The 27,478-nt window shown below is 37.5% G+C and overlaps 4 protein-coding genes and 1 non-coding gene across 6 annotated transcripts; 3 read left to right on the top strand and 2 right to left on the bottom strand.

Annotated features, from left to right (window-relative positions):
* The first annotated feature begins 1,494 nt into the window (after positions 1-1,494).
* mief1 (mitochondrial elongation factor 1) lies at positions 1,495-8,367 on the top strand. Its single transcript, XM_059557671.1, has 5 exons — positions 1,495-1,633; positions 2,667-2,828; positions 3,371-3,551; positions 4,840-5,102; positions 5,863-8,367. Exons 2-5 carry the CDS (start codon positions 2,682-2,684, stop codon positions 6,679-6,681), a joined length of 1,410 nt encoding a protein of 469 aa, XP_059413654.1. The 5' UTR covers positions 1,495-1,633; positions 2,667-2,681; the 3' UTR covers positions 6,682-8,367.
* Positions 8,368-8,626: 259 nt separating this feature from the next.
* LOC132148900 (cathepsin D-like) lies at positions 8,627-16,553 on the bottom strand. The gene is made up of 9 exons (XM_059557672.1): positions 16,333-16,553; positions 13,500-13,689; positions 13,281-13,404; positions 13,083-13,201; positions 11,405-11,604; positions 10,769-10,891; positions 10,452-10,596; positions 10,148-10,246; positions 8,627-9,339 (listed from the first exon to the last, which is right to left on the bottom strand). Exons 1-9 carry the CDS (start codon positions 16,398-16,400, stop codon positions 9,178-9,180), a joined length of 1,230 nt encoding a protein of 409 aa, XP_059413655.1. The 5' UTR covers positions 16,401-16,553; the 3' UTR covers positions 8,627-9,177.
* Positions 16,554-17,560: 1,007 nt separating this feature from the next.
* trnaq-cug (transfer RNA glutamine (anticodon CUG)) lies at positions 17,561-17,632 on the top strand. The gene has a single exon. It is a non-coding gene; the product is annotated as a tRNA-Gln (tRNA).
* A 125-nt stretch (positions 17,633-17,757) lies between these two features.
* LOC132148532 (RING-box protein 1) lies at positions 17,758-19,607 on the top strand. The gene is made up of 5 exons (XM_059557219.1): positions 17,758-17,914; positions 18,672-18,750; positions 18,842-18,912; positions 19,026-19,111; positions 19,247-19,607. Exons 1-5 carry the CDS (start codon positions 17,837-17,839, stop codon positions 19,257-19,259), a joined length of 327 nt encoding a protein of 108 aa, XP_059413202.1. The 5' UTR covers positions 17,758-17,836; the 3' UTR covers positions 19,260-19,607.
* Positions 19,608-20,322: 715 nt separating this feature from the next.
* Positions 20,323-26,602, bottom strand: LOC132148901 (hsc70-interacting protein-like). Of its 2 annotated transcripts, none has more exons than XM_059557674.1 (13): positions 26,445-26,602; positions 26,003-26,154; positions 25,719-25,770; positions 24,951-25,035; positions 23,857-23,930; positions 23,596-23,662; positions 23,402-23,486; positions 23,211-23,321; positions 23,020-23,122; positions 22,277-22,393; positions 22,135-22,185; positions 21,915-22,004; positions 20,323-21,212 (listed from the first exon to the last, which is right to left on the bottom strand). In XM_059557674.1, exons 2-13 carry the CDS (start codon positions 26,110-26,112, stop codon positions 21,081-21,083), a joined length of 1,077 nt encoding a protein of 358 aa, XP_059413657.1. In that variant the 5' UTR covers positions 26,113-26,154; positions 26,445-26,602; the 3' UTR covers positions 20,323-21,080. The 2 variants fall into 2 exon arrangements, with proteins under 2 accessions (XP_059413657.1, XP_059413656.1); XM_059557673.1 differs by having other exon boundaries at positions 21,915-22,006; positions 22,128-22,185.
* Positions 26,603-27,478: the final 876 nt, after the last annotated feature.

Below are 27,478 nucleotides of genomic sequence, written 5' to 3' on the forward strand. Positions count from 1 at the left end.
CTACAAACTTGTTCCAATACTCCCGGAAGTTACTTTCTAGTCACTTACCAATCTTCTTCCGGAGCGGCATTAGTCGACCCCGCACTGAAGACTGATCTCTCTCCACCCTTGACAAGATAAACATTCATCTCTGTCTATTTCAAACGTGAGTTCAAGTTTTTTATCGGCTCCGAATACGAGTTTATGAAGTACATGAGACCTCCGAGGAGGAGTTTATCGGCATATATACAGAGTTAAAGAAGGTCACTGGAGCAGAGGCTAGCTAACGGTAGCATGCAAATAACCGCCGCTCTGTTTATAAACGTCTCATTTTCATACACATTCGCTTGAATTGATTCCCGTATATTTGGTTATTTTTTTTTACCTGATAATCCTAAATATTAGGTGTGGAACAGGCTAGAAATCTGTCGCAGTGGTTACTCCTGTTTTGTTTGTTCAGCTATCAAGTCAGGTGTTTAAAAAAATATATATATATACATTTAATAAATTCCTAGTGTTATTTTTTGTTTGTTTGTTTGTTTGTTTTTAAATCTGAAATGTTTTCTCCTTTTTTTTTCTTCTTTATTGCAAAAAAACTACAGACATACAAAAAAACAGGGAAGCGAGACATAAATACACTCCAACAATCATACAATAAAAACAGCCATTCTGGATTTGCATATCAAATTATAGTTTTATTGATACATAAAAGTGCAAAAATAGACTTACATTCTTTTGAAAAGTTGTCATAATACATCAAAAACTTACCACTCTTTTTGTTATTTGTAAGTCTAAGAGATGAAACAAGAGAATCCAATTCCACAAGAAAAAGGGGGACGGCAAAGGAGACTTAAGCCAATTCGGTTTATGAATGAAGAATTTTGCTTTCTATATAAGAAAATTAACAACATATTCAACGGATAATAGCTTTGGATTTTCATAATAAAAGATAACATCTTTGAGGACAAAGGTATGGGACACATTTGTAAGGTTAGAAATCTAGAAAGGTTAGAAATTAAGTCAACCCATAATTTGTTGGTAAAAAAAAAAAAGCCCTAATGTTAATGAGAAAAACAAGTGGTGATGTTGCACATGTAATTACAGTGTCACCTGACTGAGATTGTGGTCAAGAGGTTCCTCGTTTAATGCATGTGTGTGTTTTGAAAAGACACGCGTGGACTATTCTTGTTTGAAGAAGAGCACTGAATTGTGGTGATCTGAATGCTGTTTGTATGGGTGTGTCAGCTGTTTATTGAATCTGACAACAGTAACCACATCACTTTGTTGTGGTCAGTGTCAGTGAGCTGTTGTCATCTATTGTAGGGTGGTGTTAAAGCGTCCAGTTTCTTTTGCAGTTGCGTGTGAGACGTCAGTCTCTGGCCGCTCTGAGCTCTCCCTGATGGGCGGCTGGTCCCGCAGTGCTGTGCTGCAGCTGTACCGAGCACTGCTCCGTGCAGGCCAACACCTACAGTACACCGACCGAGATTACTACCGGCGCACAGTGACCCGAGAGTTCAGGCGCTGTCAGACCCTCAGCGCCCCAGCAGAGAGGGAGGACGCACTGAAGAGAGGCCAGTTCTTCCTCAGCAGCGGGCTGGGCGGGTTGGTGTAGAAGAAGCGGTCCATCAGTAACAGACAGTCTGACCGCTAGCCGGTAAGAAGGGATTTCTGCATCAGTAACACTGTAGGAAGTACGCATTTGCTGGATGTTTTTATCAGTAGCTAAAACTTTTTGAAGCTATAATAAAATAGATTATTAGTATTGTTCTTCTTATTATATACAAATAAAAACTTGAAATTTGAAATAATCCCATGACACCCATATAAAGTAAATTGAAGGACTAAAATTACTAACTAGAAATGAATGGAAACTAAACATTAATAAAAAATTGAATATACAAGATAATAATAAAAATGACAAAAGCACATAAGAGAATTGCGTAAAACTAAAAAATGTAAAAATAACAATAAATGCTAATTAAAATTATGAATTAAAACTATAAAAGTGTATTAAAACTACTAAAATAACACTGGTCTGTAAATAGCTCAATGCTAAGAATTTTCACCGTCCCAGCCACAAATAAATAAACAAGAATAGTTACTGTTTTTGTTGTTATAACCTATTCAATCTTACATTTATAATACGTTTTTTTTAATGACACCAAAATTTTAGATACCAGTGTAATACCAAGATTAATTCTTATTAAAGCTCAAATTAAAATTCATTCAGTCAAGAGATTTTCTCTGTCTTTGGTTGTTTGATTAGCATTAATGACACAGACAGCAGTAGGTCTATTAGGCTGCTGCCACTTTAACCCTTTAAGACCGAACAGGTATACTGTGTGTTGACACACACTTGATTTTCTCCCAGCTGTTTAAGGGTAAACGGTTAAATAAATGTAACCTTTTTAATATGTTTTGATATATTTAATATTTTCCAAACTGTCTTTCCCTTGGGCGGTTGTTTTATCGAGCCCTGCCATACCTGTTTCTCTCTGTCAAAATGTTTTACCAATAACAACACAAGCCATTGCTGACATAACTAGACCGTGTCATGTGACATTGATTCATGTGATGTCATCACTTAGTGAACTGCAAATAAGCTCTGCATATTGCACAGCTTGCAGCTGATGAGAAAATCAATTTCTAGTCTTTTCTTTAACCTTTACTTTCTTGCTCTGTCTCAGGGAGGGAAAAGATCGATGGCAGGAGTGAACGGGGATCGGAAGGGAAAGAAAGACGACAGTGGGCTTGGCACAGCGATCGACTTTGTGCTCTCTAATGCAAAGCTGGTGCTGGGAGTCGGAGGAGCAGCCATGCTCGGGATCGCCACACTGGCGGTCAAAAGAGTGAGTACAGGAACAAGTAATGCTCTTCGATCCTGTGGGTAAATTAAAGGGGTCGTGTCATAAGGAATCGCTTTTCCAGTGATCTTGAAAACTATACTGTAACTTCCAGTCTTTCTGAAAGAGCTTTTATTGAAACGGAGCAGCAAAAACGACTCGAGTCACAATCCAAATGATATGAAATGGCAGATAAAGTTTAGTTTTAACAGCGTCTCTGATCATTTCAGTTTGATTTAAGCATCGCAGTTCAGTGTGGATTATTTTATGAATCTGTCACAATGTAATTCAGCTTTGCAAAGAGGTTATGAAAGGATGGAAGTCAACTTTTATTTTTATATATTATGGAAGAGACTTGCACAATTTCTGTAGTTTTTTTTTTCCACATGTAAAGGTGTGTTTTAGTGCACCTCTTACAAGTGTACCTCATGAGAAGAAGAAAAGATCCTATTAAGTACATACATGCATAAAAGTACATACTTTGTTATCAGTACCGTAGATATTTTCATTATTATTATTATTGTATAATTGAGTCTGCTTTGTCTCAGATGTACGATCGAACACTCAGTGCTCCATCCAGTCCCACTAAAGCCAACCCATCGGAGCGAAGAAGCTGGGAGGAACCAAGCTGGCTGGGGTCGTCACCACGGACGCTGAACCATGACATGAAACAGAACGTCAGCCGCTCTCTACAGACGCTTCCCACCTCCTCCAGCTCCTTCAAGCCAGGTAATGAATCTCTGGTGCCTTGCATGCTTAACATCCTGTGCTTTTGTATGCAACAGCCTTGAGAAAATGTGTGCTTTTCAACTGTCTGTTTGTTTTAGTTTTGTTCTATTGGTCAACCTATATATCACCAATGCCGATATATCGGACGATATTTGGCATTTTTCAAATACACATTTATATAATTTAAACAAATCTTTGAACAACTAATGAACATTTAATTTCACAAACCCTGCAAACTCAGTCGAATCCAGCTGTGAGATCTTGTGAAGTGTGCATTTTTATCCAGCATGATCGTGTGTTCTCTGTGACGGTCGGTCCGTGTGAATTGAATGCTTTAAACTTTAAACTCGTGATGTCAAATTATGCTGTGCTTTATGCATTTGCCAACTGTCATATTCATGTCATTTTCACTGTGTGCTGTATGTAATATGAGTGTTACCCTTGCTTTATTTAAAAAAATATGTTTCCCAATGCACAAAAACTTGAGACCAAACGCAGAATACTGATTGCCCTGTTGGTTACAGTGTTTACTTTTTTATATATATAATAATTTTATTAAATATTTATTTAATTGTGAAAAATACTGTCATCTAAAGTATGTTTCTTTTACATATTTTACCTTTTTTTAATCCACTGTCAAATTATTTCATATTTCTTAAATATTAATAATAATAATTTAAAAAAAAAATTATTGGCTATCACCCCCCCCCCCCCCCACTGCTTTCCAAGATATCGGCATCGGCTGTCAAAAAACACATATTGGTCGAACACTAGTTTGTTGCATATTATTGAACTGTTTTTTTATAGATTTGAGGAAATTTAATTGTTTTTGTATCTGTTTATTTTTTATTTTCATTCATAATTTGTAATTTTAATGAACTTTTATTTATTTATTTTATCCTGGGTCATCATGGACACGTTTTTTCCTGGTTTATCTCATCCTAACCTGTATCCTTATTGTTTACCAGGCTTCTACATATTGGACTGTCTGCTTTACTTGCTCTGTGGGTATTTAAACCCTTTTTTAACTAAAACGCTGTTTCTGTAGACCCTTCTTTTGTTGTATAGGCATTAGGGATAAGTTTGATAATTTTTGACTAGTTGGTGACTTGTCTGAATTACTAGTCGATGTGAAGTAAGATTGAAGATTGTCTTGCTTTAGGCTGTGTGTTGTGATTAAGTAGAATTATTCTACCAGGTTTTGAACTTTGGAAGGTGTCTAAATGTTTAAGTATGCTAAATTGATGTCATATGTCTATTTTTGTTTTCCTCTGCTTTTTTTGTTTAGATTCTTTACATCGTGTCATGGGCCGGGGTGGTGGCCGCCCTGTTAAGGCTGAACTCCAGAAGGCACGGATGCGCCTCTCACTGCAGGAACACCTCTGGGCCTTCTTTCATGAACGAGTGGCGATCCCCTCGGAGGAGCAGGCCGCCGCTCGCAGGGCTGCGTTGGATATCTGTGCGGAGCTCAGAGTCTTTCTCCATGCCAAACTACCCGATATGCCTCTCCGAGAAATGTACCTGAGCGGAAGTCTATATGATGACCTTCAGGTGAGAACAAGGGTGATCAGTTCTGAGTGTTTTAATTCTGTCACATAATTATTAAGAATATAGGAAAAACATGGCCTTTAATTCAAGTGCTTCTGATAGATGGTAAAGTCTCTTCTGCTCACCAAAGCTGCATTTACTTAATCAAATACATATAAAATATACATTATAAAATACAATAAAAACTGTAATATTGTGAAATATTATTACAATATAATGCGTGCTTGTTGAATTAAAGTATTCATTTCCTATTTTTGAATGATCTTAATAGAGTCTGACCAATATATATAATATATTTGCCGATATAAGCTTGTCGCCGATATATAAGTATCGGTGAATATGCTGAATAAAGTTGAATGAAATTGAATTAAAGTTGAATAAACTTCAGCTTTACTGTTCAGTGCACTGATGTCAGACTCATTTTGGATAGTAAAGTTTGTTAAATTTTTATTGTTAAATTGTTAGATGCCTTGACTCCATCACACATCTCTGTCACATCATTGTAAGTGTTTGATCACATTTGAGTGATCATTGTAAAAAATGTTTATGTATATATATATTCTGTTTATGTATATACCGTATTCAAATGTTTGGACACACGAATGGGAAAGTGTCCAAACTTTTGACTGGTACTGTACTATAATATAAGAATATCTTAAAAGATTTTTTTTTACTCCCTAATATCGGTATCACTCCCGAAAAACCATATCGGTCGGCCTTGGTTTTTAATTCACCCCTCACTCTTCATTTTTCAAATTTTTAGGTGGTTACTGCTGACCACGCCCAGCTAATGGTACCCATGATCCTTGAGAAGAATCTCTGGTCATTCGTTCCTGGTGAGGACACCATCATGAATGTTCCTGGCTTCTGGCTGGTTCGTCGGGAAAACCTTGAGTACTTCCCGCGTGGAAGCAGCTACTGGGACCGCTGCATGGTGGGTGGCTACCTTTCCCCAAAGAGCATCCTAGAAGTCTTCGAGAAGCTTGTCGCAGGCTCCATCAACTGGCCCGCCATCGGTAGTGTTTTAGATTATGTCATCCGACCTGTGGTCCCGTCAGAAACGCTTGCACTAGAAGTGCAGTATGAAACAGACCGTCGCCTTTATGTGGACTTCCTCCCATTGCTTGTTATGGAGGACGGCGTCTCGCTGATCGCCAAACCGCATCGATTGGCCGCTGAACGGCATGAGAACCTGTGGCGGCAGAGTTTTCACATGGCGCAAACAGCAAAGTTGCGTGCACTCGATCAGGAAGACTCTGGATGTCGTTGCGCATGTCTTAAAGTCGTTAAAGCTGTGTGTAAACTGAATCCAGCGCTGGCACGGTTAAACGCAAGCCAGCTCAGTAATGCAATCCTTCTCCTGTGTGAACAGGAGGGCGATTGGACTCAGGAAGCTCTCGCCGATCGTTTCATGCAGCTGCTTCGTGCACTAGTGGGACACCTAGAGGCTGGGAGGCTACCATGCATCCTTAATCTCAAAGTCGATCTGTTCTGTGAGCTAACGCCACAGGAAATAGATGAACTGGGATACACACTCTACTGTGCATTGTCCGACCCAGAATGCCTTTTGAGAACTGTTTAGCAAACACGCTTTCACACATGCTACTACCTTTGAGTTGAGTTGATACACATACATGTCTTGTTCTCAGTAGAGCAGTAACCTCATTGTTTTTTACACATTCATATTTTTGTCAGTCATACCATCATCAGTTATTTTCAGCTACTACAACCTCATCTGTTGGTCATATTTGATGTGGCCTATCTTACATCATTTCAGTGTTTTTGATTGTCCTAATTCACAGTGAAGTGTAATGTTGATTGTTTATTTATCTAGTGGAGAATCAGATTCTGGCTTCAGTGATATTTTATTATAAATTCAAGCACCATCATCTCTTCTGTGTTTGCTGTTACCCAAAATGCCATGAGTTTCTATGACGGTAATTTGATACGTTACATTTGATCTATGAAATTCATGGTTTTATGTTCGGCAGTTATTTGTTATGTGGAAAATTGTTCAGTATTTTCTCCAATTTGTTCTTGGATTCATCAAAAAGCTTTCATCAGAGTGAATTTTGAGAAATATATATATGACATGGGGAGGTGTTTTAGATTAATCAGATGGCAGGTTTTCAAATTATCTTTCAGTTACTAATAGCGTTGCAAAGTGGGGATACATTTCCGGAAACTTTCCAAAAATCCCAGCAATATTCAAAAAAATCCTGGAGAGTTTCCAACATTTTCTGGAAATTTACCACCTTTTTGCAACCCTAGACTAAATTTCCAGCGATTTTTCATAAACGTATTTCCATCTTTCTTGTCGGTTTGTGCCATATATGCAAATTACTTATTATACAAGGAGTGCAACTGTGGTATTATGTTCTGATTTTTTTAGTTGATAATGTAGCATACATGCTTATTTTCAGTTACGTTATCTGAGTTATCTTTCAAAAGTCACTCATAGAAATGTTGAAGAGATATGATGTTATTTAAATGGTTGACACGGGTTATTACCACACTGCTGAAACCAGATGAAGATTAAAACCTGAATTAATAATCAAAACACATATTTAGAATGGCTATACAAAGAGTAGATGGGATTTTTATTATATTAAAGCTGCCTAATAAACCAAGGAAACCCATGCAGACCTCCTTAAATATTTAGAATAGTTTAAAAACACTCTCGGTTCAATGTTTTGAGGCTGTGAGTTATATGGAACGTTTGGGTGAACCGAAAGACGGTATTGTACACCGAAACCTGTAATAAAAAAGACTTCATAGAGACATTTTAGTATTTTTGTATTGATTGTACAAATGTAACCAAAAAAAATCAGTGTGAAAGTATTTATGTATATCTTGTTATGATCATACTTTGTGCTTGGAGAGTGACGTTTGTTCGAACAAAATATACAACAGGCTACGTCTCGGATAAGAAATGCCAAAACTCGCAGGAGATCTTGTTTATGTTTCGAAGCATTTATTTTGCTTGTGTAACCAGAACACCTGTGTCTCCCTGTGTGATGTAGCAGTACCTAGCGAATGATATGAAAGGGCAGCACCGAATCCAAAAGTAGATCTCTAGTGGAGTTTAGCTTGGCCTAGTACTTTGCATGTGATGCTTGTGTACTTGTGTCTTCATTTCCTGGTGATTCGTATTTTTTATTAAACCGCACTTTGTATCGTTTGTTCTGTAAGAGTGTTTCGTGCCTCGGTCTCTGGACTGCAATACTGAACAAAGGATGAATATAAAGTCGACTGGAGTGAAACTGTATTATAGTGTTATTGTGAATTATTTGCGCAAATCCAATAGCTGACAATAGACCACATGGGATTCAACAAATACCAAAAAAGTAAAAGTGGAAAACCACCATCAGTCGAGCAGTTTAGTTCAGGTTTCAGACGAGCCATTTATGAGCATGGCCTCTTTATGACATTTCCCTGTGCATCTAGAAAACAACTTCCTTGAAAATCTTACCAAGTAAATTAAACTCCAGACAGTGTGTCTACAGAACACAGACCAAACACACAACTACAAACAACACTTTATTTAACTTCAGGTTTGGAAGAACCTTTGCTGCAATTTTGAGTTATGAAAACTTAAATGATGATTAGACCGTAAAGAAGTAGTCTTGATCAGCTTTACATTTCATGATAAATCCATAAATTCACACCAATATTATCAAAATGGTTTACACACACATACAAAAGTCAACTGACAAAAGGACACTCAAACACATAAGAGGGCCACAAATACAGTGTGCTATTCTTCTACCGGCAATTTAATCAATCTTTGTAAAAGTTTCTACAAAACCAAATTCATAGCTTAATTATAAAATAAAAAGCATACTTTGACTTAATCGATTGAATCAGTGCAAAATAAAAACAAGCAAATCTTCTAGAGCTCTTTTTCAGGCGTTGAGTTTCATACTTGGAAAAACATCCCATCAGTCAGAAATGTGTTGATTTTCGTTATGTTGCATATTTCAAATGGCAAGAGATTTAACAACTTCAACCAGTGCTTTCTGTATTGCTAATGGTCCATTAGGTCCAGTAAAATACAATAATGCGATTTTCCCTCTTTTCATTTAGCAGGAGCAAAGCCCACGCGGTCTGCCTCCCTGTCAAACACCGTGTAGTAGCGGCCGATGAACACATCTCCCAGAATCCACAGCGGCCCGGCGGGGGGCGGGATATCCATAGCCATAAAGCCAGACAGACAAACACTCACACCCATGTGAGTCACCTGAGAAAAGAGAGAAGCGAGTTAAACTGATGTGAAGTATTCAATTATTCAATGCTTTATCCAGTTCCAAAGGGGTTTTATTGACTGTCCTGAGATTCCATTAGATCCCAAACATAGAAGCAACAGAAATTGTTTGATTTTGATTGGAATTATTTTGATTTTCAGTGTATTAGAAAAAGAAAATCATCCCATGCAACGTCGTCCTTGATGTAATTAAAGAAATAGCTCACGAAAACATGAAGATTTGCTGAACGTTTACCCTCAAGCCATCCAGGACGTAAAGTTTGTTTCTTTATCAGAACAGATTTAGAGGAATCTAACATTAAAACACTTGTTCACCAATGGATCCTCTGCAGTGAATGGGTGCCGTCGGAATGAGAGTCCAAACAACTGATAAAAACATTGCAATACTCCCCCAAAATTGATGTTTGGCACCAATTCATTGCAGAGGATCCTTTTATTTTAAGCAGACTTTCATTTGTTGGTGAACTATCCTTTAAAATAATTGGAGGCATGTATGAAAGTGAAGAAAACGTATCCCAAACCCATTACACAATATAAAATGTTAAATTCTATTCAAACAATCACAAACCATGCATACAAACTGAGCAATTGACTAATTCAAAATGACGTCTTCACATACCAAACATCCATCTTTTAGCCACCATTTTAACCATAATTTTTCACATCAAAGACTCTGGTTATTTATTCCAAGGAACTGCACTTCTAAATAAGTTAAGTTCATCTATAATGTCCCTTTCCAACCTATTTCCAAACCCCACCAGATTCTGTAAAGAGAGCGACGCACCTTCAAAACATAGTCCTTTCCAGTTAAGTTAAACATCTTCCCTCCCAGGCTGAAGGAAACAACAGGAAGTGATGGAATCCTCTTACAGTCAATCCAGTACTGAAAAGGAGGAAAAACATCAAAATATTCACATTACCACTCACTTTATGCTGCAAATAAAATGGCGATGAACATGTCAACAAATTGAAATTGAAGTGGACCAATTAAATAAATGAAAATAAATAAATCTATCAATAAAGAATAAATGATAAATGGTTCATTGAATATGTTTTGATGAAGGTATTTTCGCCGGACTGCTCCTCACCTCTCCCATCAGCAGTGGAATGGCTCCGATGGCCTTCTGCAGGGCCCGCACCTCTTGAACCGGCCCTGTGATCATTGATGTCCCCGTGTCAACAATTGCCTGGCATCCGTTTTTGCAGAGGGTAAGAGTGCCACCCACCTGAACTCTGTTGTGAGATGACCAATATATGCAATAAGTCATCAGTAAAAATCGGATCTGTCACAGTTTCTGACCATCATAAAACTAAAATCAAAAACAAAAACAATGAAGTATATCGGTCTAAATGCCACAGCCTTGGCTGTTGAAACATGGGTGTTATAGTAATAGTGATCACATACTCATCCATCTTTATCTGCCAGTAGGCTTTTCGTGTGACGTTGACGTAATGCAGACCACCGTCAAAATACTTCTGGTCAAAGCCTCCCAGCATCAGCTCACCTCCAACCGCACCTGCAGGGTCCCTGCACACAACATTTAGTGATGAGATGTAGCATGTTCATTAGAGAGCAGTGATGAATGTCACTACAACACAGGTGACTAAGTTTGAAGTGTCTTATATAGACATTTGGTCCCAAAAATGTAAGCGAAGCCTAACCCACATATACACTTCATTTCAGCCATGAATCATGCAATTAGTAAAAGAGGCTTTTTATGCAGACAGAACAATCAACTATAGTGTGATCAATTAGGAAAGCGAGAAGAGGGCGGCGCTGCTATGCAAGCAGTAATCAGAGTCATGCATGACCATTTAACACAAGAATAAATACAATTCTCTCATGCTGAAGGTCACGCATTCTTCACCATTATGAAAGCAAAAAGGAGAAGAAAATAGAGGAACCCCAGATAAGGGACACAATGTCATTTCCAAATTCCTTTCCCAACTCTCCCGTGTCAATATTAAAGGTCTTCCAATTGGATAAATAATCTGAAATACCAGTCAAATGTACGTTGAACTGAGCAGAAGAGAGGCTTACCGGTTTATATAAAACGAGAAGAGATTCTGGGGCAGGATTTTGGCAGCCATGGCCGTGTCAAACAGCGGCGTAATCCCATCTACAGAAATGGCGGGGTATGCCATGCCCAGGATGCCATCAAAACGTGCCACCGCGAACACAATCCCAGGCTGTTTGACCGCCTCCGCAAACTGCTGGTTTGGCACCTTCAGCCCGGCCAACTACAGACAGAAACAAATGTGTGCGTGTTTAGGCATGCTGATGCCTCGAATAGTGTGTTCATCATTAACTAAAACTATTTAAATATAATAATTATGCCTGGCAAATAGTTGGAGAAAAACTGGGCATCACACACTAAATGACTGAGGATCACACACTTCCAATCTGATCTGAACACAAACTCAAGCATCAAAAATTGCTTGAGAAATTTAAACGCTATGTACCCAACACCCCTACCCCAAAAAAACAGTGAATGTCAGTGTTAACTGGGTGGAGTCACAATCTAAAGCTAAAATAAATGAATAAACAAATCAGAGTCTGTGGCCATCATATACTACATGATTTTCTGTGAAATCTGACAACTCTGACTGCCCGAAATCATGCAGAATGGCTCTGAACTTTAACTATTATCTATGACTCTTCCTTGACTGTAAATCAGGACGAAAATCTGTGTAGTGTATTAAAGTACTAAATTTTTTACTAAAACGACAAAAAAAGTGATATTTAAAAATCTAATAAAAAAGACAAATGCACATATGTGACCCTGGACCACAAAACCTGTCATAATGGTCAATTTTTCGAAAATTTTTCCACTGATGTATGGTTTATTAGGATCAACACTATTTGACAGAGACACAACTATTTGAAAATCTGGAATCTGAGGGTGCAAAGACATCAAAATACTGAGACAATCACCTTTGAAGTTGTCCAAATGAAGTTCTTGGCAGTGCATACTAATCAAAAATTAAGTTTTGATATATTTACAGGAGGAAATTTACAAAATATCTTCATGGAACATGATCTTTACTTAATATCCTAATGATTTTTGGCATAAAAGAAAAATCTGTATTTTTTTACCCACATCATATATTTTTGCCTATTGCTACAAATATACCACAGCGACTTAAAGGGATAGTTCACCCAAAAATCAAAATTATGTCATTAATGACTCACCCTCATGTCGTTCCAAACCAGTAAGACCTCCGTTTATCTTCGGGATGACAGTTTAAGATATTTTAGATTTAGTCCGAGAGTTCACCAAATCGAACTGAATCGTTTTAAACGGTTCGCTGTTAACTTTTTTTAAATTCTTAAACTGTCATCCCGAAGATAAACGGAGGTCTTACTGGTTTGGAACGACAGGAGGGTGAGTTATTAATGACATAATTTTGATTTTTGGGTGAACTATCCCTTTAAGACTGGTTTTGTGGTCAAGACAGGGTCACATATAACAACATAAAATAAATTAACTGAAAGTCCATTCAATTTTTTTTTACATAATATAAATGATAATAAAATAACACAAGCCTCAGCAACATTATTAGTTCCTTTTTAAACAATGTTGATCTGTTTTTCACACAAAGTTATCAGATTTCTTTAAGAAGCCTGTAATATAGTGTATAGTTATTTTCAAGATGCTTTTCTTGTTATTTTGAAGCTTTTACAGCTATCATGACCGGTTCCTGAAGTCTTTACTCACAGTGACTGCATCCTGACTGATGAAGCCAGAGAGACTCCCGGTGCCGTATCGGATCGAGAACTCGGTGCCATTCTGAACATAAGTGCTTGATTTCTTAGAGTTGTAACGACGGTGCAACCCTGAGAGACAGCCGGAGTAACAAAGTTACTAAAGAAAAAAGAAATCCATACCAGTTCAACAACCCAAAGCGTCACTCACAGCATGCAATGTCCAGGTAGGAACAATGGATAGATGGAACCCAGAGGTTGGATGATCCAGTGTCAAACAGCACAGTGAAGTCCTGAGGAGGGGTGCCTATACTGATCACTCCAAAATACTGAGCCTGAAATGAGAGAAAGAGAAAGGACAGTCAGAATTCCTATACTCCTCATGCAAAAACCAAACGCATAATCAGTAACTGATGCCACATTCTCTTACATCCATGAAGTTGGTGAGTTTCTCTACAGGTGGGGGCAGTTTTGTTGGTGATGGTGAATGTGTTGTTGTGGCTGATAATGGAAGTTTGACTTCGGAGGTTTTCTGTCTAGCCATGGATTTGATCTCGTTAATAGTCCTCCCATTCTCTGCCAGTATGCGGCGCACAGTGCGCATCTTGTACAGAGGAATTCTAGGGATACAACAGCAATGAAACACCTGAGCGAGTGCACCTGTGTGTCGCATGTATAATTGTGGCCATCATAAAATGACACCGTCGTAACCATCAGAGTTAAAACTCTTGAAATATTTCAGTTTGTGTGCAGTGAATTTAGAATATAAGAAAGTTTGCTTTTTTGAATTAAATTACAAAAAAATTAAAGAACTTTTCCATGAAATTCTAACATTTTTGAGATGCACCTGTGCGGCAGAGGTGTAAAGTATTTGAGTAAATGTAATTAATCACTGTACTTGAATATCTTTTTGGAAACTGAGTATCAAAGATATTAGCAACTTTTACACTCTACTTCACTAAATGTTTGAATAAGCAGCTATACTCTTTACTCCACTACATTTTGTAAGTTCTGAGAGAACACAGAACTGCAGGGTTGCCAGGTTTTCACAACAAAACCCGTCCAATCGCTACTCAAAACTAGCCCAAGTGTGTTCAGGGGGTAAAATACACGTGTTTTGGTGGGGTTCACCTGATAAAATTTGCAATATTGCTGTTATTGGGGTCGTTATTAAACCCATGGACATGAAAAATAACCCTCGACAAGAGTGTTAAAGTAGCCCAGTTCCATGGTAAAACCACAGACTTAGAAACAGTGACTGTGTGTGTGTGTGTGTGTGAGGGTGCAGTCGTGTAGCCATATCCAGTTATTATGTGTGTCTTTTGGACTGGTCTTTTCTACTTAATTTGACACTTTAGTCAAATATAATGCACCGGACTGTTGTTTGAAGACTCTTGAAATATACAAATAGTGAAGGTAAATGTGCAAAGTCATAATGGGGTAGTTGAAGTTTTTATAAGCAAAAATGTTTCATAATTTAATTTTTAAATATGTTCGCATAAAACGCGCTTATAAATCGATAAGACACACATAATAACTGGATCTGGCAACACGACTGCGCCCTCACACACACAGTCACTGTTTCTAAGTCTGTGGTTTTACCATGGAACTGGGCTACTTTAACACTCTTGTCGAGGGTTATTTTTCATGTCCATGGGTTTAATAACGACCCCAATAACAGCAATATTGCAAATTTTATCAGGTGAACCCCACCAAAACAGGTGTATTTTACCCCCTGAACACAGTTGGGCTAGTTTTGAGTAGCGATTGGACGGGTTTTGTTGTGAAGTTTCAATTTAGGGTAAGCATTATCTTTATATTATCTTTTATCTAGAACAAGTTTGTTACATCTATATGCTATTTCATATTGTAGTAAAATTTTCACAAAGTCATGCCAACAACATTATTCATAAGATCACTAGGCAAAGTTATCATCTATATTATAACAATGGTTATTAATGAAAACTAGAACAGTAATATGCCTATGTGTTGATGAATGAATAATAAACAACTGATAAAATGATCTACCCCTACCCTGAAGTAATGGTGCGATGTGATATAATTTAACAATGCTCATTCCTCCAAAACAGAGAAAACATCTTTCACACACATCTACATATCTGTCTCTTTTAAGGTGTTTAGTGTATATAATGAGTTGTATGTGGGGTTATTATAGGACAATTCTTAACCCCACTCAAGACCTCACTAATGTTCAAACCCTGCGGCCATGGTAGCAATTACACATTACATTTTGCATGGCACCTAACATTTGCTGCAGCAGTTTATTTCTGCTATGAAAGAAGAGATATCACCAACTACAGGGCACTGAAAGTACATTATCTTGTGCGTTTTGCACTTATTCACCCAAACTTTTCAATAAGGCTACTTGAATGTGAGTTCCTTAGCAATGAGGCCGAAAACAGCTCATCCAGAACAAGGTGGCTTAGATTTTTTTAATGTCACTTAACTTTTTTTTTCTTCAATATTATCCTGGTTTTCTTATCTGTTATAATTGTAAAAATTAAATTAACAAAATAAGTAAAACAAATAAATAAAAGACACACACACAAAATAACATTTAGCTATCAGTACTGAAGATACCTTTTTGAAGGACTCCTTTTTTGCAATTTTAAAGTTGAGTTTTATTTTGGTTTTTGAAAATAAACGTGATTGCTCTCCTCACAAATCAACTATTTCTGTCTCTTTTACTAGTGCATCTTTGAGCCTACATTAGGAGTAAAATACTTCAGTACTGTTAAAATAAGGTAGGCCTTACGCTTTAGACTTTTACTCAAGTTGTAGTGCAGTAGTTTTCATTGTAAGGTACCTGTATGCATGAATGTCAGCTCCTTTTATTATGAATAAGCGTTTAAATGTTTCTCCTATGAAGTTTTTATTTTAGTTGCAAGCTTACACAATGTTGCAACCCAACCACAGCAGTTCACACATATAACTAACTAACTGACTGAACTGCAACCCTAGAACTTCCTGATCCACACCAGTTGATGCTATATTAAACTTTTATACAATACAGCACTTCAAAAGCAGCACTGTTTATTGCAACATGGCTAGTATTATTAAATATAATGCATCGGACTGTTGTTTGAAGACTCTTGAAATATACAAATAGTGAAGGTAAATGTGCAAAGTCATAATGGTGCTGTTGAAGTTTTTATAAGCAAAAATGTTTCATAATTTAATATTTAAATATTTTAGCATAAAACGCGCTTATAAATCGATAATAAGATCATTGATGCATTTACCTGATTATTGCTTGGCTGTCCGCAATGAACATCCCAATTAAAAACGCGAACAGGTGAAAGCGATTCATTCTCTGCTCTTTAAAAAGAAACAATTGGTTTCACTTCTGATCTTAAAACAAAATATAGACTTGCAGAAGCAATTCTCAAGTGTTATTTCCTCCGCAACCCCTTGTGCGCAACTTATCTTTCCACAAGTGTCTTTCGGACAGCTTCGTGCAAGCTCGGGGGTTTCCGTTCTTCTTCAACCTGATTGGCTAGCAGCACTGATGTTCCTCAACGATTGGCTAAAAAAACATATCGATCAAGTTGAATTTCACACCCCCGCTTCCTCAACAGCTGAAGTGTGGTGTTTCTGGTTCGTTGTATGTTTTAGTGAATTTTAAATGTGCATTTTTAAAAAGCATCGCATCACGGCTTCCAAACGAACATAGTAAGTTACCTACAACCAACAATAAATAAATAGTAATGTAAACAATTATAAAGAAATATCCTTCCTCTTTTCTGAACCGTTTGAAACTGTTGAGGAAATAGGAAGTGGAGTAACCAGCAAAACCCGAACTTCTCCAAGTATGCAGATTACATAATACAAATTATACTTTTGACGTCACATTATAAACTACATTTTGCTTTTGTATTAAAAGTCGTCTTCAAGCTTGATTTAGCATGGATAATATGGCCCCTGCTGGTAGATGGAAAAACTGCACCATGCTACAGACGGCAAGCATCCATCTCCTGACTGTCAAATCAAAATTAGCCATGAATTCTAATGAATAAAAAAATGTCAGCAGAGTTTGGGGGGTAATCATCATTGGCTGGTCGAAAGAAAAACAGGTAACTTTAAAGTTTTTACTTACAAATGAAGAGAAAGTAAAGGTGCAAATAATATTGGGGGAATAAAAAAATATATTAACTCCTTAACTGTCCCAGATCCTCTGGGATTATATAACTGAGTGGTCTGACAGGTGAGGTGAGATTTGTTATCATTTCTTTTTTCCTCTCTGTTTATAATAGATAAACAAAAACAGCGTCTGTCTTCATTTCAGGCTGCAAAGCAGCAAAACTGTTATTTTAAAGAGGTTCTTTTCAATACCCACTGTAAATGGACATGCTAAGGTTTTTTTTTTTTTTTTTTTACACATGAAAGATAGGTCTACTGCATCTATATAGGAGATGTAAAAATAAGCAAAAAACTTAGTCTTTGTTAAATATGTCATTTATTATCCCGTCTGGTTCCATGGTGTAATGGTTAGCACTCTGGACTCTGAATCCAGCGATCCGAGTTCAAATCTCGGTGGAACCTGATCTTTTCCGCTTACCGATAAAACAGTAGCGCTTACTTTACGATAGATATTCCGAGAATACCAACTTAAGTATATTAATGTTTTAATATAAGCAGAATTATAAACTGCTAAGAATTGTTTTATTTACGGGGAAACCTATCCGCTGATTATTAACTAAGGAACTATGCGATCTCACTCACTCTCGCGAGATCACATTAGCAAACATGGCGGCCGCAATGGACGTAGACACCCCAGGTGGAGCTAACAGTGGAGCCAGTAAAAAGCGTTTTGAAGTGAAAAAGGTACAGTGCTATTGAGACGTCAGTGTTAAGTATTAATCTTAAGTATATTATACATTTAAACAGCGTAGTCTCTTTAAAATGTAAACTCTTTCACAGCGGCGTGTTTATAATCCCCGGTTAGCATCGGCGGCGCTACTCTTTCTCATCATCATTATTTATGTTAACCACTTTCCTGTGTTCTGATTATGATTACAGTCAGCTTTTAATATGTCCAGTTAATATGTGGAATCTGATCGACACATGTCATTTGGGCGTTCTTGACGCTTTAGATTTGAACTCTAGTAAATTCTGCTGCGTAACCAGAGAGATTATTAAACTAGGCCACTAAAATAAATGAAGCACTAATAGAAATCACTCAGGAAGTTCCATAACATTACTTTGTAAATTCATTTCAGATACATTCCAATTTTTGCATGTATCTTCCGATCTGTGTGTATGGATTGCAAGATCCGTTTTATTTCCTGATGAATTGAAATTTATATTGGGTTGGATCCCAGTCTCACTGGGAAATGCAACTATTTTGCTATTGTATCTATTTTGATGTGAACCTTAATAACCAATTGGTGAAGCATACAAGTTTAGAAAGGAAAAAAAACTGCATACATGTCAACCACTCAACATAACTGTCACTGAGGGTGTACGCAGATTGTACAAAAATGCACAAATGAGATTGTAGGAGTAAGTAAATGTAAAATAATTCTGAATCGCCATGAAGTTGTGTTGAGAGACCTGACTGGTTGAATTAATTCTCTTGCAGTGGAACGCTGTGGCTCTGTGGGCTTGGGACATTGTGGTGGACAACTGTGCCATTTGTAGAAATCACATTATGGACCTCTGTAAGTATCATCTCCTGTATTATATTGTAGTTTCTTGTTTAACACACTTTCAGCTGCTATTAAGTGAGTCGCCTGGTTCATCTTTCTTCAGGTATAGAGTGTCAGGCTAATCAGGCGTCAGCTACATCAGAGGAGTGCACAGTGGCCTGGGGAGTCTGTAATGTGAGTATGATCACATCTACACCCACCAACTATATTTGATTTGTTGAAATCAAAAGTGTGGACTGTGGTCTGTTCGGTCGTGTTATGATGGTGTTGTTTTTTGGTTTGTCCAGCATGCGTTTCATTTCCACTGCATCTCTCGCTGGCTGAAGACCAGACAGGTGTGTCCTCTGGACAACAGAGAGTGGGAGTTCCAGAAGTGAGTCATTTTGTTTCTTCATTATGTTTATCGTTCAGAAGGGATCATGCATTGTTGATCTAATCCCACATTTTCTGACATATCTTTTATTGGTTGTAAATGTTTGTATTAATACTCATACTCTCTGTTTTTCAGGTACGGCCATTAGCAGCAACTGTACAGCTCAGTGCCTGTGCTTCAGATCTAGGATTTTCTTCCCTGAGATGCATTTTTGTTGTCACCATTCTCTCCCTGTTAAAAACCAAATGGTCCAAATTGAAATTGTTACTAGTAATGTTTTTTTTATTTTATTTTGAGTTATGTGCAACTTTCTGAGCTGTAAGTTACCAATAAAGTCTCTTAATTCAGCTCCATCAGTATTTCTGAAATGTAATTGCATTCTAACACAACTCAGATGTTTCTGTGGTGCTGTTTACTGTAAGGCTTTATGTAAGAGGCTTACCAAGCCCTGTCACTTCATCTCGTGTTAAATAAAAAGTAATCTGGAGAGAAGGTTGAGTTCTGAGTTGAAGGAGCCTGGTTCTAGGTCAGTTCACATTTGAAGAGATACCTGTATTGTACTGTACCTATACTGTATATTACATATAAACCGTTCTGGAGTCTTGCCAGTCTTTTTAACACTAAAAAAAGAATGTTTTGAATAATTGGTGTAACCCAAGTAGTTAACAGTAGCCATTGACTTACATAATATTTTTTCCCCCCAATACTATGGAAGTCAATGGCTGCTGTTGATCGTTTAGTTATCCAAATTCTGAGAAATATCATCTTGTGTGTTCAGCATAACAAAGAAACTCAATCAGGTTTGCAACAACCTCAGTGTGAGGAAATGATGACACAATTTATTTTTGTGTGAACTATCCCGATCCACATTTTTCTTCAACGCAGAAGTAAGCCTATGGGTGAGACTTCTGGTTCATTAGCCGCTACAGGTAAATAACAAGGACAATAATGCATTAAAACAGTAAAACTATTTGCTCTACATAACAGTGTGTTGTTAATTAAGAATTCATTAAAATAATATAAGACACACCAACTTTCAATATCAAGCGGCAAAATTAACTATTGTTCAGTTAAAAATAGTTGGACGGCGCGGTCGCAGATGACACCAGAAGCCAGACCCATAGACTTTGCAAGTGGCCACGCCCATTTTTACCACAAGAAAAAGGTGGATAAGTCAAATGAAATTTCAAGGCCGTAAATAAACAGATGACTTGTATTTGCAACAACCAAAATGTTTATTGAATTAAATCATGAAAACCATACAAGATGCAAATTTGTCACAATAAGAACGTTATTCATAACTGAATTTTACACTGAGGGTAAGGAGAGAAAAAAAAATAACTTGAGAACAAAAACCTTTAAAAGGAACACCCATGAACCCTAAACAGGAAGTGGTTGACTGATTGCTTTGGACAGGGAATATATATATATATGAATAAAATCTAGACCCCATTTTGATCCTGATCCCACTGGATAAGACCACAAACAAATTATGTAGCACACTGAATGGATGAAGGTGAATAGAATTACTAATTCCCTTGAACAACTGGATGCTGAACAGACCCGTTTGTTGGTGTAGCAACTGTAAGCTTTAATGGGCTTTCAAATCTGAAACCCCTGATATTCAGGAGAAGAGACCAGGATCGTGATTGCTAAATGTGTTAGCCTCAGTGAAGCCCACAATATAGTTTGTCCCAAACAAAACATTAAAGGAATAAACCCAATTCTTAGTTCATGTGTCACTCAAGCCCCCCCCCCACCCCACCAAAAAAGCGCATCATCTCTGGTCTTGTTCCGATACTCTTTCATAGTTTCTTCTGCTGTCAACAGCACAGTCCAGACTCGTCTAAAATCAGTAACTCTAGCGTTTCACAAGCTAAGTGCGGTCTGTAATTTGTGGCAAGAAACCATTAGTAAGAAAAAGCTACAGCAGAGTATTGGAACGGGACACAAACCCTTTCTCCCTTTTTTAGGGCTGCTGGCCGCCAAACTTAGAGCCGAGTTTGTTGATCAGGGTCATGACTTTGGGGTTGCTCTGGTACTTGGCGATGTTGGCGGGGTTCTGCGCCACATCCTGAAATGCTGCCATCACCTCTGGGTCCTGGAAAAAAATGAGAATGCATAAACAATTTTTGGTAGCACTTTATTTTACAGTCCTGTTTCTCATGTACATACTATGTACTTATAATAGTAACTATGTAATAACTAGGTACTAACCCTGAACCTGCCCCAAACCTACCCCTACCCCATGTAGTTACCCTGTATTACCAGAACTTTCTTAGATAAATACAGTGTAAGTACAATATAAGTACATGTACTGTAAAATAAAGTGCAACCCAATTTTTTCATCATGTAGAAGCTATAGTCAGCTGAAACGCTCAGGAATACCAGATACAGTAAAGTTTATTATGGACATTTATGAATAGGTTCAATACTATTGCTAACCAACTCAAAGTATGGACAATAGTAATCACGATTAACAATTTAAATTGTTTACTTATTATTACAATATATGTTTTATAAAGCATCTGTGAAACAAGAATCAATTTTCACATCAATTTAAACAATCGGGGTCAGTATTTTTTAAAGTAGTCTGTCATAAGACTTCTACAAATGATTCAAATCTAGACTGATACCAGTGAATCAATATAATCTAACTGATGATGAATCAGTTGAACTGCTTTGATCAAATTGTTGTAAAGGCCAACATAAAAGTACGATTCCATCCTAAACTGGTTATCACCGTGGCTTTGTCTCTACATAAGATCAATACTCAGCCCCGTCCTGGTGCTCGTAACTTTACCTGCATGGCCATGAGAACCTCTGGGTCATTGAACAGCTCATTAAGTCCAGCCATTCCGAACGGAGGAGCTCCACCTGGGAAACCAGCACCTCCTGAAGGATCACAACAAACACTAACATCAATTCTACTAATTCAAACCACAAACACTGCTTGCAGTAACCTCTCTTAATGCTTGACAAATCAATATGGCTTTTTACATAAACCGTTTGATACCTGGGAATCCTGGGAATCCTCCCCGTGCCCCTCCGGTCTGTTGTCTAGCTTCCTCTTCCTGTTCACACAGATGCACATTAACAGGACTGACTCGGACTGTGCAGAAGATTCTGAGGCAGTGGCTTAATGCAAATCAATAGATTTCTTACCCTCTGTGCTTTCTCGTGCTCCTCCTTCGCTTTCTTCACTCGTTCTTGTCGTGCTTTGCTCTCTCGTTCTTCACGCTTGCGCTCATATTTGCGCCGGTGCTCAATGATTTTGTTGGCCTGTGAGGGATATTAGTAGTAGTAATATTAGTACTGATTTTCAATCATTCCCTACCATTCAAATACGACCTTAAGATACAAGTCATTTTAAATACACACTACAGTTTAAAATATTGGGGTGTGTAAGATTTTCTTTTTGTGGATTTACTTTAAAGTTTTTTTTTTTCAAAACTGGCAGGAAAGACATTTATGTTACAAAATAGAATTTCAAATAAATTGTTCTTTTGAACTTGCTATTTAAAATCAAAGAATCCTGGAAAAAATATTGTTTCACAAAAATAAGATTACATTCTGAAATATAATCAAATAGAAAACAGCCATTTTAAATTGTAATATATTATCATTATATTACTGCTTTACTGCATTTATGTCAAGCTTTTGTGAGCTTAATATTCTTCAAAACATTAAAACATCTCATCAATGCCAAACCAAATTTTTGTTTAAAAACGTTTAAAAAATATTAAAGCCATTAAATAAGCTTAAAATTGAAACTATTAGCATTACTATATTATTCGATTAAATTGCATCAATCAATGGTTCCCCAGGTGGCAAATTAATACAACTGTTCTCCAAAAAACTCAGCAGTCTTTGTGGAAGGGTCATAAAGAAGAGTTCAGAGCGGATACCTTCGGTTGGACTTCTTTTAGCATGGCACTGGCCTCTTCATCATAGTCCAGCTTACAGGCCATCACCAAGTCTCGAGCGGCCTCCTCCCAGTGACCAAGCAATCTGGAAGAACGAGAGTCCTCAATCAGCAGCAAAGCACTGAGCACTCAACACACACCTCTTCTATCAAAGTCTAGCTGTGGTCTTTTACCTGTGGGCCTTCCCCCTCCATTTATAAGGCTGGGCTGAGTCTGGGTTAATGCTGATGGCTCGGTCACAGTCTCTGATGGCAGCGTTGGGTTTCTGCATTTTCACAAACACGCTGAAAGACACAAATAGACACGAGTAACCAACAGTCAAGCAAACCAGGTCGCTATATCCAAAGCAGGGAAGGGTTGATACCTGGCTCTTTTGGCATACAAAATGGCCAGTTTGGGGTTGAGTTTGATGGCCTCTGTGAAGAGATCTACAGCTTTCTGTAGGTCACCTGAAAAGTTGGCATGTTTTGTTGAACCTCATGATTTCATCACAAATTATTACTGCGACTAAGGAAACGTAAACTATGATGTCATAATTCCGAGTAAGAGGCAGCTCACCGTCTCCCAACACTGCAATAGCCTCCATCTTCTTCTCATTGGCCTGGTCCATCATCTCATCTGTCACCTGCAATTAAACAAAACATTTCACTATCCCATTTGTATCTCAAGGCAGAACATTACACAACTTTTGCCCAGATTTTTTGCACCAACTCTAGTCGCCAAAAGTCAGAACCAGTCTGTAGGTTTGAGTTGAACTCTTATCTCAAAGGATTATGGGTGTTTTGATTTGACACGATATTGTGCGTTTACTGCATTTACCTCCAGGTTTTCATAATCTCCCATCTCCTGAGGATCATCTGTGTCTGGCTCAATCACTCCTTCATTGTCAATTTCTGGAGAAATGAATGGCAGATGAAGGTCACATAACAGCATAAGCATTAGAAACTGAGCATATTCTCCAAACCCACATTAACAAATGATAAAACTCAAGTACCAAATGAGACTGTGCAAAGTTAAACTTCACGGGCCAGTCAGCTGCTCGCATTTCTAGTGATTGCAACAAGGTGTTACAGCAGGCACTAAAAGTGTTTTTTAATGAACACTTTAATTCAGCTAGAATGCATTCAATAGGTTAACAGTGACAGTGTAGACATAATTGATGTTCGAAAAAATTTGTTTCAAAGAAATGCTGTTCCTTTGAACTTTCTATCTATGAAAACATCTTGAAAAAGTACCATGGCTTCCGAAAACATTGAAGCAATAATAAAATGTTTGTTGAGCAGCAAATCAGCATATCAGAATGATTTCTGAAGGATCATGTGACACTGAAGACTGGAGTAATGATGCTGAAAATTCACAGGAACAAATTACATTTTAAATATATACAATAAAAAAAAGGTTTTAAAAAGGTTTACAACCTAAAACTTTTAAATAGTAGAGCATTGAAACTGGTGATGTAAACTAATTTTAAAGAGGTTCAGCACCAGTGACTATTGCACCTTTTAACAGCTTCTTTACCTTCAGAAGTTCAGGTAAAGTACCTCCACAGTCTAAAGATTTCAGCCTCTAGTTTCTACAATACTGCAAAAAAGACTATTCTAATAGTTTTCATTTAATATTTGAATAAAGGTTCATTTTAAAGCCTAGATATCAGCTTCACCTCAAACGCTGTTGGCAAGCATTTCATTGTCTACTGATTGCCCTAGTTTGAATATCAGAAACAAAGCTGATGTTGCACACTGCCATGGAGCGAGAAAACGTGAGCCAGATGACATCTGCAATAACTGGAAAAAGTTTAGAGAAAGTTCAGAGCTATTACCAATCCAAAAAAAAAAGGCCAGAGCAATGGCATATCAAGATGACATATGAGGAGCAAACAAAAGATATTAAAGGAGATATTGGAGTCAACACACCTAGTTCACTCTCTTCACTCTCAAATGGCGGGGCAGGTTCAGATTCTGCTGCTGCTTTGGGGCCTCCATCACAAGGACAGCTTCCCTACAGACAAATGAAAACACAACATTGGCAATCTTTAGAAAACTATCATGAACCAGCCCTGCCACAGTTGAGATCACGTACAGTAGCATGAGTCTAAAGCAAAGAGTCATTTCAGAGCGGTTCAATCCGAGGAAAAACTAGCATCAAATACACTCTGAAACTCATTTTAGTAACAAACCACCAAAACAGGAAGAAATTGTGACAGGAATAAATTACTATTTTATACTAAAAAGTAAAAAAGAATTGATAATATTTTTTAATCATAAAAATATATATTTTTTTTACATCCACGTTTTTAATTTATGCAGCTCTGTTTGGTCTTATTTGACAAAAAAAAAAATTAAATGCTTTGTTGTAAATAACATATATTCATTTGACTACATTTTTTGAATATGGGTTTCATTGCTAGAGTTTTATAAATTCATGTCATTAGACAAATAAAAAATAAACTGAAAAACAGAATTTAGGTTAAGACAAAATGGCTTTCATGGGGCCTAATTTAAAAGGGAACCTGAAAATCAATCCCGAACAAACTAGTTATGTTCACATTCACTCTCAAGATTTAAGAAACATGTGGAAAGCATGTCCTTCCCCATTAATGTTAAGTAATTATTGTCACAAATACAATGTTGTGTGCAAATACACATGAGGACAGTAAAATAATTCTAGATTTATTTTCCTACCTTGCACGATGAGCTGTCATTCTTTTTTGGTAATGGTAAGTTTGCTCCCATTCTATAATAAAGTACATATGTGCATGTTATATGAGTCATACAGGGATATTTGTGCATCGTGATGAAGCTAGAACTTTCATGTCATGCTGGATGTGGCTGTGACTGCTCACACAGGCTCTACACTTGGGCTATAGAAACTTACATCAATGATTATAATTATTTCAATAGAAAACATAACAACATCACTGCTGAATACAAATATGAAAATATGAAGCACACAAGCAAGCACTGACCCCTGCAGCCAGCTCTTAAAGAAGCCCATCTCTGGCAGATGCAGCACAGATGGATTTTCTTTGCACAGCTGCACAAAGGCCTTTAACTCAGTCACTTTCTGCGAATCCATATTCCACAGCACGAGCCAAACTCACGCAGAGAAAACAATGCGCTGGAAAACAAGGAAACGTGAATTATTATTCCCGTCATATGACGCGTCCGATCAGCGCGCGGCCTTAATCATAATTTACGCAACGCCAAAAACGCACAGGAACGGTATACCTAATGCAACAGTGCAGGAAATAACCAGTAATTAATGCTGTACGGGATTTACGTATACAAGCTTCTTGAAATAATACGCGAAGAAACGCACTTTGTTAAAGCAGCGTGTTATTTTAGATATTATATTATTCAATTGTCTCAATATATGCCCATTCAAAAAATAAAACATCAACACTGTACCTGAAAGAGCTTAGTCCCTGAAACGCGCTTCCACAGCGGTGATTTGAGGGTTTGAGCTCGCTCTGTGAGTGTGCACGCGCGACGCAATGAATGCGAGACTGCGAATTCTGCACAGGCGGGAATTAAACTCCTCTATACTGTGACGAAACGAAAACAACGGGTCCTTTTTGGCATTGCCTTCATTTTGGATTAAATACAGAACAAGACCTACTTTATAGTTGTGGAATAATAGACTCTAAGCTTAAAAAAGCTATTTTAATTAATTAACTGAACTTGATTCAATTAGCCATAAATAAATGTACATTTGCTTATCACAAATCTAACTGCTTAATTGTTTTATTGTGAAACTAGTCAAGAGTATTAGAGACTCTTTGTTTAAAACCTGTTCAATACACCATTGTTTTTCTCTTTTATGCGCTTTTTCTTTTTACCCCCACTTCTCTTTTATAGTAATATAAAATGTTCGATTATTAATAAAGAAGAAAGAAAGAAAGACTTACACAGATATGTTGCTCTTCGCATTTAAATCATAGGAATAACAATTGATGCAAACAGTCCTTTCCAGAAAGATATTATGTGCATAAAATCCTTTGCTATACCCATAAATATTTAATTACTATTTATAAGACCGATTTAAGTTTATTCAAAAATAACAATTTCCCTCTTTGAATTAATGTATAAATTGTAGATACATTTGGAGCCAGAGTCTGGGCAGATTCATTTGGAGCCAGAGTCTGTGCAGTAAAGATTTGTTTGGAGCCAGAGTCTGGGCGGATGCGTTTGGAGCCAGAGTCTGTGCAGATGCGTTTGGAGCCAGAGTCTGGGCAGATGCGTTTGGAGCCAGAGTCATGGCAGATGCGTTTGGAGCCAGAGTCATGGCAGATGCGTTTGGAGCCAGAGTCTGGTCAGATGCGTTTGGAGCCAGAGTCATAGCAAATGCGTTTGGAGCCAGAGTCTGCGCAGATGCATTTGGAGCCAGAGTCATGGCAGATGCGTTTGGAGCCAGAGTCATGGCAGATGCGTTTGGAGCCAGA

This window comes from Carassius carassius, chromosome 9 (genome assembly GCF_963082965.1).
Source record: "Carassius carassius chromosome 9, fCarCar2.1, whole genome shotgun sequence".
NCBI classification, from domain to species: Eukaryota; Metazoa; Chordata; class Actinopteri; order Cypriniformes; family Cyprinidae; genus Carassius; species Carassius carassius.